This window comes from Trichosurus vulpecula, chromosome 9 (assembly GCF_011100635.1).
Source record: "Trichosurus vulpecula isolate mTriVul1 chromosome 9, mTriVul1.pri, whole genome shotgun sequence".
Taxonomy (NCBI): Eukaryota; Metazoa; Chordata; class Mammalia; order Diprotodontia; family Phalangeridae; genus Trichosurus; species Trichosurus vulpecula.
The window spans coordinates 180370471-180385955 of NC_050581.1; the positions used below are offsets into that span (position 1 = coordinate 180370471).

The 15485-nt window shown below is 38.5% G+C and overlaps 1 protein-coding gene across 1 annotated transcript in view; it reads left to right on the forward strand.

The window, feature by feature from the left end:
• CADPS (calcium dependent secretion activator) overlaps window positions 1-15485 on the forward strand; it is a 575524-nt gene that overhangs the window by 103167 nt on the left and 456872 nt on the right. Inside the window, exon 3 of the mRNA XM_036738381.1 lies at window positions 2031-2144. Coding sequence (XP_036594276.1) covers window positions 2031-2144 — 114 coding nt within the window. The remainder of the gene's footprint in view (window positions 1-2030; window positions 2145-15485) is intronic.

Sequence of the window (15485 nt, forward strand, 5' to 3'; positions counted from 1 at the left end):
TATGGCTTATACATAAATAAATATGGTAAAGGGTAGACTGGGATAAGGGCAAAGGACCATGGTAGAGACAAAGTGGTATAAGAAATATGATGGAAGGAACACTCATAAGTGGGAGAATCAAAGGAAGCTTCCTGGAGGAGGTGGTCCCTGTGTTATATCTTGAAGGAAGGAATGGATTTCAATAGACCTCAGAGATGTGGAGGGAGTATTTACAAACTAAATGTATAGAAACAATAGAGGGCAAGATATGATCAGGGAATACCTAGCTATCCAGCTTTGCTGAAATAAAGAAGTCATTTAATGAGTAGAGAGAAATAAGGTTGGAAGGGAGGATACCAAAATATTGCATAAGGCTTTAGATGTCAGGTTAAGCAGTTTGTATCCTAGCCTATGAGCAGTAGGGAGCCATTGAAGATTTTTGAGGAGGAAAATGATACAGCCATATCCGTGTCTCAGGAAGCTTATTTTTGAAGGCATGTAAAGGATGGATTAGAAAGGCAGACCCTGGGAAAAGATGAGTGCAATGGTCTGAGTGAAAAGTGAAGAAGGTATAAATTCAAGGGGTGTTTGTTCATTGTGTAGTATGGTGGATAGAGCACTGGACTTGATATAAGAAGATATGAATTAAAACCCTGCCTTTGATACCTCAATAATTTGCATAAGAGAATGGGACAGATACAAGAGAGGTGGAATCAATGTCTGTGGAAGTGGAATTGACAAGACTTGGTAACTGATCACAGAAGGACGAGAACAGGATTGAAAGAGTGTCAAGACCTAAAGACAATTTAGAGCTTTTCAACCTGAGTGACTGGAAGAATAGCAATTCTTGCAATTTTTAAATGTGGCATGAGAGGAAGGGTTGTGTGTGTGTGTGTGTGTGTGTGTGTGTGTGTGTGTGTGTGTGTCAATGTTAACTTGAGGTTTGTACTTGAAGAGTTTGAGGTCCCAGTATAACATCCAGTTGGAGATGTCCCACAGGGCTATTGGAAATCTGGGGCTCAAACTTTTGCTAATGACATGAGATAGATAGGGAAAGGAATAAGGATTTACATATAGCTTATCTTATGCTACACAGTATGCTAGCACTTTACAAATATTATCTCACTTGATCCCCACAACAACCCTGTGAGGTAAATGCTATTATCATCATTTTCCAGTTTAGGAAAGTGAGACAAACAGAGTTTACGTGACTTTCCCTGGTCACACAGTAAGTATCTGAGGCAGGATTTGAACTCAGGTCCTCTTAAATCCAGACCCAGCCCTCTATCCAACATACCACTAGTTGCTTTAGATGGATAGCTAGCTAGATAGATGGATGAATGGATAAATGGAAGGAAGACACATACTTTACATAGTTATAAGCTCTCTGTCATCTCTGTATTAGGGGTGGAAGTACTTGTGTGTATGCGTATGTGTTTGTGTGTGATTAGCAACAAAGTTGTGGAATGCTTATAAACATAAATGAGTAAGTTCAGTATTACTGTGGAGGGTAGTGAGGTCACCATCATTGGAGGTCTTATAGCAAAGCCTGGAGGGCCACTTGTTAAAGATATGTTTCATGCTTTTGGTGGGGTTTGGATTAGATTCCCTTTGATGTCCCTTAAATCTAAAGTATTATGATTTACCCTTGCTGAAATTCAATGTAGATATAACTATGAAGAACTTCAACTCCTATATCCTGGGACATTGATCTATCTTGTCGATGTAAATAAATGACCACCCAAATAAGTATGTGTTCAATGATGAATGTGATGATAAAACATTACAGTCCAGTGCCAGCCACTCCTAAGTTGGCAACTTTGTCATTGGAAATATTTAACATATTTTTTTTAATATTTAACGTATTTTTGTTTCAATTCAACCAGGAGAAGTGGTATATCTTAGGATGTCCACGAGCCATTGTCTCTACCAGGGAGACAAGTAAAGACAGCCAGATTGATTTGAGAAAATCTTAATTCTCAAACCTTATTCATTCTTCTCTAGAAGTTCTAATTAGTGCCTCTCCGTGTCTTCTTTGAAATGTTTTCCAGATCAGCAAACAGCAGCTACAAACAGTCAAAGACCGTTTCCAGGCCTTCCTCAATGGAGAGACTCAGATTGTGGCTGATGAAGCCTTCATGAATGCTGTTCAGAGTTACTATGAGGTAAGACTTTAGGATCCAACCAATGAAAGTTAGGGACATGCCAGAGATGAGTACTGAGATGGTTAGGAGCTGGGAGCAGAGGTGGGCACATCTGTTTTCTTAAGAATCATTCTTTCTATGGTGAATATTCACAGTGGAAATTAATATTGATAATATGAGAGGAAGTGACATTATGTTGGGGGAAATATTGACCTTTCTGTTTGTCACATTGAAAGGATCAAAGATAATAAAATGTGCTTTTTGTCTATTTTCCTCTCCCAAACACTGATCAAATGAGACAGTATTAGCCCAATGTCTGGCACATAATATGTGCTTAATAAATGCTTGTTCTCTTCCCATCCCCCAATGCCCTATTCTTCGTGTCCATGTCCATGCACCCATGTTCATAGAGTTAGGGAGGTCCTAGTGTATATGAACAAGAAGTCCTCATAATCTATGAGTTCAAGATTTGTTTTGAAATATTTGTGGAGTGTGGCCCCTTACTAGATATCCCAGGAGCAGCTATTGTTCTGCTCATCATCCTGTCTCCATGAAGGCTTCACTAACTACTGCCTTACAATATTTCACACAAACCCTTTAGGCCCAGTGACTTCCTCTGAGATATGTCTGGCTAAAGCTAGGCTGGGACTGAGACCATAAGTTACTCGAGAGCAGAAATACTTGCTTTTTGCCTTTTTTGTGTCCCAGTCTTTAACAGTGTCTGGCACAGAGTAGGCACTAATAAATGCTAGTTGACTGATCTCTCCATTCAATATGATAGCAAAAGGAACCTTAGGAAAAAAGAGAGGCTATTTAGAACAACTGTGTGCTGGGCAGTTTTGGTCCTACCTAAGAACCTTGGAGAGCTCCAGATCTTTGCAGTTTTGAATCTTAAAGATGAATGAGCAATACAGCAGAGTATTTATCATTAGATCACCAGTAAGAGAGGTGATAATAAAAGTAGTTGCTCTCATTTATACAATGAAGCAGTGCAGCATTGTGTGGGATTAAGAGCTGTCCTGGATTCAGGCCCTGGCCCTGACCAGTATTGGTTAGGCAAATCTCTAACCTAGTGAGTTGTAAAGAAGTTGCTTCTGTTTGGGGGAGAGATAAATTAAATGACTTGCCTGTGGTCACACAGCTGGTAATTGCCATAGGCAAGACGTGAATCTAGGTTTATCTGACTCCTGAGTCCAGTGTTCTATCAACTATGCCACTTGGCCTTTCTGATCTACAGCCTTGATCACCCATGGATTGTGTCAATCCTGTGCTTACTTCCCCTTGCTAGTCCCTTCTTAGATATACTGGGAAGCCTTTAGGCCAGGGGTGAGGAATCTGTGGCCTCAAGGACCCTTGAGGTCTTCAAGTGCATCCCTTTGAATGAATCCAAACTTCATTGAACAAACACCCTTAATAAAAGGATTTGTTCTGTGAAGTTTGGATTCACTCAAAGGGATGCACTTGAGTACTTAGAGGACCACATGTGGCCTCGAGGCTGAAGATACCCCACCCCTGCTTTAGGCAGTGCTCTGCCAGCATAGCTTATACATTCCTCCTGAGGAAGTAGAATTCAAACCCTGGTTTCCAGGTGAACCTTTTCTTCACTATGTCAGACTATAACTAAACCAATTTTTATAACAAAGTTTGGGTACTATGTTGATGTAATAATAAGAAAATATCAATAAAAATTTATTTTAAAAATAACGATGGAGAGACAGAACCAAGATGATGGAGAGAATCCAGGAAGTTGCCTGAGCTCCCTCCAGTTTTCCACAGAAATGACATTAAATCAAGCCTTGAAAAGAATTCTGTAGTGAGAGTCCACAAAAAGACACAGTGAAACAATTTTCCAGTCCAAGATAACTTAGAAGGATTTCAGGTAAAAGGGGAGCACAGCCCAGTGCAGGCAGTGTTTGAGTAACCCAGTGGGAGGCTTTTGCCACAGCACAGATCAGCCAACAAGGCCCTGTGGTTCTGGTTTAGCAGGCCAGTGGCACAGAAGGCCAACTGTGAGACCTTCAGTCCCAGCACAACAGGCAAACTGTCAGTTCCAGAACGCAGGGAACAACAGGGGCTACTAGGCTGGGCTACCCTACTACAGTGGGCAAGCCACCAGCACCTAAGGCCCTTGTGCAGAAAGCCAGTAACCAGATCCTTGGCCCCCATCATGAGAAGCTTGGCCCAGTGCCCCCTATATCCCAGGAACAGAGCTCAACTTTTTAAAATGAACAAAAAACAGAAAAAGAGCCTTGACCATAGAAAGCTACTATGGCAACAGGGAGGATCAAAACACAGAAAACTTCCTTCCTTCAAGAAAGAAACTTCCTTCGGAAAGAGGACAACAGTATCAAAATGCCCACATATGAAGCCTCAAAGGGGAATATGAATTGGTTTCAAGTGGAAAAAGTCCTCTTGGAAGAGCTCAAAAAGGATTTTTAAAATCAAGTAAGAGAGATAGAAGAAAAATTAAAAAAAGAAATGAGTTATGCAAGAGAATTATGAAAAAAGTCAACAGCTTGGAAAAGGAAGCACAAAAATTGACTAAAGGAAACAACTTCTTAAAAAAATAGAATTGGCCCTTCCCCTTGTTGCCCTCTGATTCTTCACCCTTCCGCCTTTCTTCTCTTCCTTCTCCCTTTCCCTCCTCTCCCTTCCTTTCCCCTCTTCCTCCCCCTACCTCTCCCCTCCTCCCCCAACTCCATCCTTCCTTCCATTTTTTCTCCTTCATCCCTTCCCCAGCCTAGATGCTGTGGTGGAGATGGCTGAGGAGGCCACAGAGCCCACTGAGGCAGACATCATGGGGCTGTGCCAAGACATGTTCTTTAAAATGGCCACAAACCTGGCAGGCAAGCTGACAGCCCCCAGTGAAGACTATAAACTTCTGGAAAATATGAACAAACTAACTTGTAGTATCTAGAAATGAAAGATATTGTAGTAAACATAAGTAGAAACCTAAAAGACTTAAACCAGAAATATGTAGCACTTATATGGATCAGATCACTTTAGTTGAAAAGCAAGTAGCAGTTCTTGAGCAGGCAGCTTACAAGTTGGATGCATATTCAAAGAAACTAGAAGCAACGTACAAGAAGTTAGAGAGGTGATGAAAGAATTCTTTAGCACAAAGACTTTAACTACAAGAATGTTCTATAATGGCTGAAATAAGTGGGATGGAACTTGCCACTATGTTTCAATTCCTAAAAGGAAGCAGTGCTGTGGATCCAAGGAGAATCCCAGTCCCCACCTCTGGTTGGATGTGTAACTCTGGCCATCCCCTGGAACCTCATCTTATTGTGTGCTTCATTGTGTGCCCTGGACCAAGGCTCAGAAATCAGGATCAACCCCTTCTAGAACAGACATAGATGAGAGGCTCTTGTCTCCTTGTCTCCTCCCTTCTTTCTTTTCTCCTAGAGCTTCCCCCACCCCTTTCATAACCTGTTTTGAACTCAAATAACAAATGCTGACTTATGACCATCGAATAAATTTAAAAATAGAATTGGCCAAATGGTGAAAAAAAATTCACTGAAGTAAACAACCCCTTTAAAAGTAAAATTGTCCAAATGGAAAAAGACTTACAAAAGCTAACTGAAGAAAATATTACCTCAAAAAATAAAATTGGGCAAGTGGAAGCTAATGACTCTATGAGACATTGGGAATGAGTCAAAAGAATGGAAAAAAATAGAAGAAAACATAAAATACCTCATTGGAAAAACAACTGACCTAGAAAATAGATCCAGGAGTTATCATTTAAGAATTATTGGACTACCTGAAAGTCTTGATTTGAAAAATATCTTGGCCAGCATCTTTCAAAAAATTATCAAGGAGAACTGCCCTGATTTCCTAGAACCAAAGGGTAAAATAGTAATTGAAAGGATCCATTGATGACTTCCTGAAAGAAATCCCAAAATGAAAATTCCAAGGAATATTGTAGACAAATTCCAGAACCATCAGGTCAAGGAGAAAATACTGTAAGCAGCCAGAAATAAACAATTCAAATATCAAGGAGCTACAGCCAGGACTACATAGGACTTAGCAGCTTCAACATTAAAGGATCAGGGGACTTGGAATATGATATCCCAAAAGACAAAGGAGCTTAGATTAAAACCAAAAATCAACTACCAAGCAAAATTGATCATACTCTTTCAGGGGGAAAGATGGACATTCAATTAAATAAGGAACTTTCAACCTTTCCTGATAAAAAGACCAGAGCTAAACAGAAAATTTTATCTTTAAATATAAGAATCAAGAGAATCATAAAAATGTAAACTGGAAAGAAAAAAATGTGATATTCAATAAGGTTACATTGTTTACACCCCTACATGGGAAGATGATATATGTAACTATTAAGAATTGTATCTCTATTAGGGCAGTTAGAAGGAGCATACTTAGACAGAGGGTGTAGGTATAAGTTGACTTTAAGGTGATGATAAAAAATTAAGAGGTAAAAAAAAGATTATACTGGGAAAAGAGGAGGCCAAATGAGGTAAACTATATCACATGAAGAGGCATGAAAGAGCTATTACAGTAGAGGAAAAGAAGGGAAGGAGTGAGCATTGTTTGAACTTTATTCTCATTGGATTTGATGCAAAGAGGGAATAACACATACTCAGGGAGAGAAATCTATCTTACCTTATAGGAAAGTAGAAGGGAAAGGGGAAAGAAAAGAAAGTGCACCTGATAGAAGGGAGGGCAGATTGGGGGAGGTGGTGGTCAGAAGCAAAACACTTGTGAAGAAGAACAAGGTGAAAGGGGAGGGAAAAGTATAAAAGGGGGTAATAGGATGGAGAGAAATACACAGTAAGTGATCATAACTGTGAATGTGAATAGGATGAACTCTCTCATGAAATAAAAGTGAATAACAGAGTGGATTAAAAACCAGAATTCTACAATATATTGTTTACAAGAAACACATTTGAAGCTGAGAGACACACAGAGAGTAAAGGTAAAAGGCTGGAACAGAATATATTATACTTCAGCTGAAGTAAAAAAAAAAAGTAGGGATAGCAATCCTGACCCTAGACAAAGCAAAAGCAAAAAAAGAGATCTAATTAAAAGAAACAAAGAAGGAAACTCCATCTTGCTAAAAGGTAGCATAGACAATGAAGTAATATCAATACTAAACATATATGAACCAAATGGTATAGCACCCAGATTCTTAGAGTAGAAGTTGTAAGTTACAGGAAGAAATAGACAGCAAAACTGTACTAGTGGGGGACCTCAACCTCCCCCTCTCAGAACTACATAAATCTAACCACAAAATAAACAAGAAAGAAATTAATGAGGTGGATAGAATTTTTAAAAAGTTAGATATGATAGACCTCTGGAGAAAATTGAATGGGGATAGAAAGGAATATACCTTTTTTCTCAGTTGTAGGGACACCTACACAAAAATTGCCAAGGTACTAGGGCATAAAAACCTCAAAATCAAATGCAGAAAGGCAGAAATATTAAATGCATCCTTTTTAGTTCGTAATATAATAAAATTTATGTGCAATAAAGGGCCAGGAAAGATAGATTAAAAACTAATTAAAAACTAAATAATCTAATCCTAAAGAATTGGGAGTCAAACAACAAACCATAGAAACAATCAATAATTTCAGAAAATAGAATGACAATAATGTAACAACACATCAAATTTTTGGGATACAACCAAAGCAGTATTTAGGGGAAATATTATATCTCTAAATGCTTATAGGAATTAAAATAAGGAGCAGAGCAATGAATTGGGTGTGCAATTTAAAAAGCTAAAAAAAGAACAAATTAAAAATCCCTAATTAAGTACCAAGTTAGAAATCCTGAAAATCAAAGATGACATTAATAAAATTGAAAGTAAGAAAATTATTGAACTAATAAATAAAACCAAGAGCTGGTTTTATTTAAAAAAAAATAGATAAACCTTTGGTTAATTTGATTTTAAAAAAAAGAAAGAAGAAAACCAAATTACCAGTATCAAAAATGAAAAGGTTGAATTCACCAGTGATGAAAAGGAAATCAAAGCAATAATTAGGAGCTCTTTTGCCCAGCTATATGCCCATAAATCTGACAATCTAAGTTAAATGGATGAATATTTACAAAAATACAAATTGCCCAGATTAACAGAAGAGGAAATAAAATATTTAAATAACCCCATTTTAGACAAAGAAATTGAACAAGCCATCAATGAACTCCCTAAGGAAAAAAAAAATCAGGGCCAGATGGATTACAAGTGAATTCTACCAAACATTTAAAGAACAATTAATTCTTATACTATATAAGCTATTTGGAAAAAATTAGTGAAGGGGTTCTACCAAATTCCTTTTATGATACAAATATGGTGCTGATACCTAAACCAGGAAGAGCCCAAAGAGAAAAAGAAAATTATAGACCAATTTCCCTAATTAATATTGATGCAAAAATTTGAAATAAAATATTAGCAAAGAGATTATAGCAATCTATCATGAGGATAATACACTATGACCAAGTGGGATTTATACCAGGAATTCAGGGCTGGTTCATTATTGGGAAAACTCTCAGCATAATTGACCATATCAATAACAAAACTAAGAGAAATCATATGATTATCTCAACAGATGCAGAAAAAGCTTTTGACAGGATACAACACCCATTCCTATTAAAAGCACTAGAGAGTATAGGACTAAATGGGAGCTTTTTAAAAAATAAGTAGTATCTCTCTACAACCATCAGCATGTATTGTCTGCAATGGGGATAAGCTAAAAACATTCCCAATAAGATCAGGGGTGAAACAAGGATTCCCATAATCACCACTATTATTCAATATTGTAATAGAAATGTTAGCTTTAGCAATAAGAGAAGAAAAATAAATTGAAGGAATTAGACTAGGCAATGAGGAAACAAAACATATCACTCTTTGTAGATGATATGATGGTATACTTAGAGAATCCCAGAAAAACTAAAAACTACTTGAAATAATTAACAACTTTAGCAAAGTTGCAGGATATAAAATAAATCCACATAGACCATCAGCATTTCTGTATATTACCAGCAAAGCTCAGCAATAATAGATAGAAAGAGAAATTCCATTTAAAATAACTATAGACAATATAAAATATTTGGGAATCTACCTGCCAAGACAAACCTAGGAACCATATGAACATAATTGTAAAACACTTTTCACACAAATAAAGTTGGAGCTATGAAGCATATTGTTTTCTTTCTTTCTTTTCTTTCTTTTTTTTTTTGAAAGGCAGCAGGGTTAAGTGAATTTCCCAGGGTCACGTACCTAGTAAGTGTCAGGTGTCTGAGGCCGGATTTGAACTCAGGTCCTCATGACTCCAGGGCCAGTGCTCTATCTACTGTGCCACCTAGCTGGCTCAATGCATACTATTTTCACTTTTGTGTGTGTGAGTGTGGCTTTTTTTTTGTTTTTTTTTCCTTCTCATGGTTTTTTTCCTTCTGTTCTGATTCTTCTTTCACTACATGACTAATGTGAAACTATGTTTAACATGATTGTACATGTATAACCTATATCAGATTGCTTGATGTCTTGGGGAAGTGGGAGGGTAGGGAAAGAGGGGAAAAAATTGGAACTCAAAATCTTATTAAAATGAATGTTGAAAACCCTCTTTACATGTAATTTGGAAAAAATAAAATACCATTTAATAAACTGAAGAGAAAGGACAAAAATAATGAATAACAAATTCTAACTGATACCTATGAAAACTAGCATCTAGAACATTCCTGTGAATCACTCCCAAATTGTGTCTTTGTTTCACAGTATTTCATGAAACACTCACCACATAGTAGGTATTCAATAAGAAACTTATTAAATGAATAGATAAATGAAGCAATTGTTTCTGTGTGATTCTGATGCTACTAAGGGATATGGGGCATTGCTTGCTGAGGTCCTTAGCTTCTTCTGGGAGTGAGCAGAATGAGGGTTCAATTAGACTTTTTAATGATCCAGAGACAGCTTTATTGATTAGTTTCCTAATTAGCATAGTGCATCAAACAACAGTAGACTTTTTGCTGTCTGTTTGCTGGTTACTCAGCAAAGTCATTTTACATGTTTGTCTCTTAATGAATTTTTCAGTTGGATTGCTTTTAGGAAGTCAATTTAATTTTATATATAAAACTGAACTTTTTTGTTTTGATAAGTAGTATAACTTATTGCAACTGAGAATAAAAGGTGCCACATCTTTATTTGATGTATGTGACTCACTTTAGGGGGCTGAATTTAATGAAGAGTGACAAGAAGGTTTGGGGAATGGAAATGAGCAACCTCAATGGATTGAACTAAAGATTCCATCTGTAAACTGTCAGCAAATAAGATTATTTCTCCTGTTTTCAAATTTGGGGAAGCAGTAGGACAGCAATAAAAACAACTCTAGAAGAACAGAGAAACCTTCATCAAAAGTTCTCAGAGTTTGGTTTCATTCAGGAGAGTTTATAAATTTGCTGATTGTAAATCTTAATTAGAAAGCTCATTTGAGTAATTAAGTAAATTAAATGAAAGTGTCATTTCTTTCAATTAATTAAATTCAGAAATTAATAGTCATCAATGTGCTAATGAGCCTGTGGAAATTGCCATTATATTTGTAGTGATGCTCATATTTTGCTGTAATAGTTGGTGAAGTCAAAACCATTTCCTATTTGGTGGAGTGAGAAACAAGGCAGTGAGAAATTGCTACCTATTTAATGCCAATATATGTGTAACACCCACCAGGACTATGTGTAAAATGCAAAATCATGTCGAATTTTAATTACCTAGCTCCAGAATTGATTACTCAGCATCCAAGTTACATTCAGGATTCTGTGAGTCTTGAGGCTTCAATTTCTAAAAGTGGTTTCACTCAATTACATTCCACAAGCAACTATTAGGTCACTGTGCTAGGGCCAGGGATACAGAGACAAAAACAAACCAGTTCCTGCCCTCAAGGAGCTTGCGTTTTACAGTGTGATTAACATGGACACAGTAATTAACATGTACAATGTAATTAACATGTAGCATTTCAGTGGAAGCAACACTAACAACTACATGTTAGATGGATAGATAGGTCTTAGGCCGGTGATTTCATTGGTATAGAGAACTTCCAAGTGAGTAAACTCTTTCTACCAGTGCAGGTCACCTTCTCTGTTATTAAAAGTCCTAGATGCCTGAGTACTGAGAGGTTAAATTATTTCTTCAGAGACACAGAGCCTCCATGTATATGAGGCAAGACACAAATTTGGGTCTTCTTGACTTTGAGGCTAGCTCTTTAGTCAATTCCAGGTCCTACCTCTGCTAGTGTCCTGATAGAATTTTTTTTCTTTTGATGTTAATCAATGGACCCAAATAATGAAAATGTCCTTTCCATCCCTATTCTTCTTGTCTTTTTTTGTCCACTACTCAAATTTCCTTCTTGGTTGCATTCAATTGATTAAACATTTATTAACTGCCTACTATGCACCAGGCACTGTGTGTTGCAACAATTCAGCTAGCAGCTGCTGTAGGGGTGAGAGACCAACACAAGCCCAACAACAAAGATGCTGTCAGCACAGGGTCTTTTGATCTGCTTTACTAAGGAAAGTAGCGTTAGGGGGTTAACAATCTTATTTTACTCAGACATACATATATCTTTCACTTGGTTCAGAGGAAAAAGCCAGCACCCTGAACTTCAGAGCAAATACAAACATATTACAAACATACATTTATAAACAGACCAAATACAATTTATAGTTACCAAGAAGGCATCAACATCTGGGTGAGCCAGGAGGCTCTTAGAGTGGCTGCCCAGAGTCCAGTGCCTCCAGGAATGAGAGATTTGCAAATAGCTCTGTTCTCTCTTTTTATACATTCTTTAGCTGTCATCAAAAGTTATCTGAGCAGCCAGAACTTAGGATCCTACCATTGACTCTGGTCTTAGCAACTCCTCTTAGGACCCCAAGGGCTTCACTCCCATATCGGCTTAGCACCTAGTAGATAGGGGTTTGGGCCTGGGGCTTTGCACCTAGTAAAGCTCAATTAAAGACACTTAATTAATTTATCATTCTAAAACAGTAAAAAAAAGTCCCAACTTAATTGGTATTACACTGTGCTAAGCATCGGACGTGCAAAAAGAAGCAAAAGATGGTTCTTGCCCCCAGGGAGCTTACATTCCAATGGAGGAGACAGCATACCAACAACTATATACAAAGCAAGATATGTACAAGGATAAATAAGAGCTAATTAAAAGCAGAAAGGCACTAGAATTAAGAGAGATTGGATAAGGCTCCCTGCAGAAGGTAGAATTTTAGTTGAAACTTCAGTTGAGTAGGTGGAATAGAGGATGGAGAGAGTTCCAGGTATGGGAGACAGCCAGAAGAAATGAGGCATCAGTGACTGGCTTCCTCAGAGGATACTTTCAGCTGTCAAAGAGCAAGATTCCTTCCCTCCTCACCCAACGGTAGATTGAGTTCTCCCAGATCTAGAAGCCTTTCTCAATAGATTGTCAAGCCCAAGCCGGTGGCTACTGCCTTGATCTCTTAGCCTCATTTGACTGATTCCAAGAAAGAATGGTAATAAGTAGATGGCACTACTGTGGTCAAAGAACTTGGCTGCTTAGTTGACTAAACACCACAGGGATTTCATTGTCAGCACAGGTGTACACAAACAACATACATCTTTCACTATCTCTTGCTGTCTTTATCCTTCTTTCTCCTTTGATCCAATGACATACAATATATAACATGTTTTCCCAACCTTAGAGCACAATATAAATGTGAACTCTTAATGTCCTAAGTCTTTGGAGAAATCAAAAGTAGAGATTCCTCTAAAAATTTTGATTCTGAGGAGTCTGCTCTTTAATTGACAAGAACTTATGAAGTGCTTACTATAAGCTGAACACTCTTTTGGAGGCCTGGTTTCACTTTGATTCTACTAGGAAGTGTTGAATAATGACTTCATAAATATAAAATTAAGGAGGTGTGGTTAAACAGTCATTCATTTGAAAAACATTCGGGGGTTCTAGTGGACTTCGAGGCCAATATGAGCCCATAGTGTGATACGGCAGCCAAAATAGCTAAAGCAAGCTTTGGCTGTATTAAAAGTGACATCGATTCCAGAAATTAGGTGATGGGTCCTCTGTTTTGAATCTTAATCAGGTAACATCTTACGTGTGTGTTCGGTTCTGGGAACACTGTTTAAATAAGGATGTTGCTCAAGTGTATTACAGCCAAAAGAGGCCAACCAGAATGATATTTTGTCAAGGGTCCTGAGGATGTTTAGCTTGGAGAAGGGAAGGCTGAGGGAAGATGTTAGCTGTCTTCCAACATGTGAAGGACTGTTGGGTATAAGAGGGATTACACTTGCTGTATTTGGCCCCAGGGGGTAGAATCAAGAGCAATGGAGGGAAGTTCATTAGACACCAGGACAGTCCCTAACAATTATGAGACATCCTAAAATAGGATGGGCTGCCTCAGAAAGCAGCAGGTACCTCCCTCACTGGGGATCTCAAAACAAAGGCTAGATAACTATTTGCCACATTTGCCAAAGAAGGAAGTTTTTTTCAATCCTAACCTTTAGTTCTCTAAAATTCTGTGAACAGATTTCTACTCCAAAGGGTCCCTACCTAGGTGCATACAGTACAATCCAACACACAGAGGAAGCATAGGGATTCATAGAGGTAGTAAAATCTGGTAGGGGCTGCTCAGGAAGACAGCATCAGAAAGCGGGAAGAAGAAAAACCCTAGAATGGTTTCCGTCTAGTTAGGAGCCCCCAAATTCTTACTATCTGATACCCACCCTTCCAGTACTTTGTGCTTTGCAAAGGAATAAAAAAAGGTGTGGATCAGGAAAAAGAAGGCACTGGTTTTCAGCCTGATTGTCTCCTATAAAGCCAGAGGTAAAACCTTGGTATTCCTCCTCTCTCCCTCTGATGTCCAGCACTGATTGAGGCTGGCCTGCCTCCTGAAAACAGGTGTGATTTACCAAAAGAGGAAGATAAACCAGCTTATTTACAAAGCTTTAAGGTTCAAAATTAGAGGCTGCCTCTCCAGTCTCCTCCCAAGTATCCAGCATCTCATTTTCAGTACTGCCTGACTGAATGAACCTCATTTTCCTGGTTCAGTTAATGACAAGCTGGTATTTTCCTCCTGTCTCATGATAGGTGAGCACATGTGAGAAAGCTGGATTGTTAAGCCCTTCTGCACATATAGCAGCAACCCCTCCTTTTTCAGCTCTGATGAGTTTGGATTCCAGGAGCCCTGGAGGTTGAGGAGGGAGGTCTCCCCCAGCTCTTATCATGGAAACGCAAGTGCTTCTTTTAATCAGCTGCCAGTGGGGCTGATTGCAGACTGGCAGATAAAGCTGGACAGCTCATTAATCCTTTAATCTCTTGGATACTGGATTTGTGGAGTGGAGAGAATGCATAGACCTTAGACCCCCTGGATTTCTGAAGCTCTGAGGCTTCGGTCACATGCCTGCATCTAGGCTATGGGAAAGTACAGCCATTTCTCCCTCCCCCAAAGGCTTTCAGTTCTCTTTCCAGGTTAGGACAAAGGGCTGTCCCATGTGACTCCCACTCCTGCTTTGGCCACTCTGGCCAAGTCTTTTAACCCCTTGCAGCCTCAATCTCTTTGTCTATAAAACAGGGATAATAGTAGCTCCTAACACAGGTTTGCTGTAAAGATCCAATTAGGTGGTATGTATAAAGTGCTTTGACAATATTAAAGTGCTATGTGATTGCTATTATTATGATTATCATTATCATCATCCTGGCATAATAGAGAAGGGGCGAGCAGAAACAGTGATGCCAAGAGAACTCACTGATAAATCATGATATGGGGGTAGTGAGAGGGGAACATGGACAGAGGGAGTAACCAGGAGTAAAGAATGAGAGAGGGTGCCACGAGTATACACTAAACTCATTCCTTACTTAGCTGATCACACCCTATAAAAAGCTAGCTAATTTTTACTAACCTTGGCATACCTCTCAATGTTAGGAGGTGATTTCATAGGGATAAATGTAAAGTCTAACACAGATTCAAATAATCAATTTCACAGGCACTAGGCTGCCAGATAACACTTGTTCTGAAAACAACCAGAGGATTTTGAATGACTCTGATTCCAAGGGTCAGTGGTAAAATTTGTACCTTAGGGCTCATGGGTAGGATTTGTATTCTGGTCTTCCTGAGTCTGAGAGCAATCCTCTACTCATTAGAAAGCACTGCCTCTTATCCAAGAATCTCATGTTTATACAAGGCTTTGCTCACAACAACCCTGTGAGGATAAACAATCTGCAGATGAGGAAACTGAGACTCAGAAAGTTTAAGTTGTCACACAGTTAATCAAGGTCAAAACTGAGAGAGTCAGTTTTTAGCAAATGTTTGTTGATGGTAGTGTTTCCTTTAATCTTACGTTCCTCTGTAAGGACTATGAAAAGCAGAGGA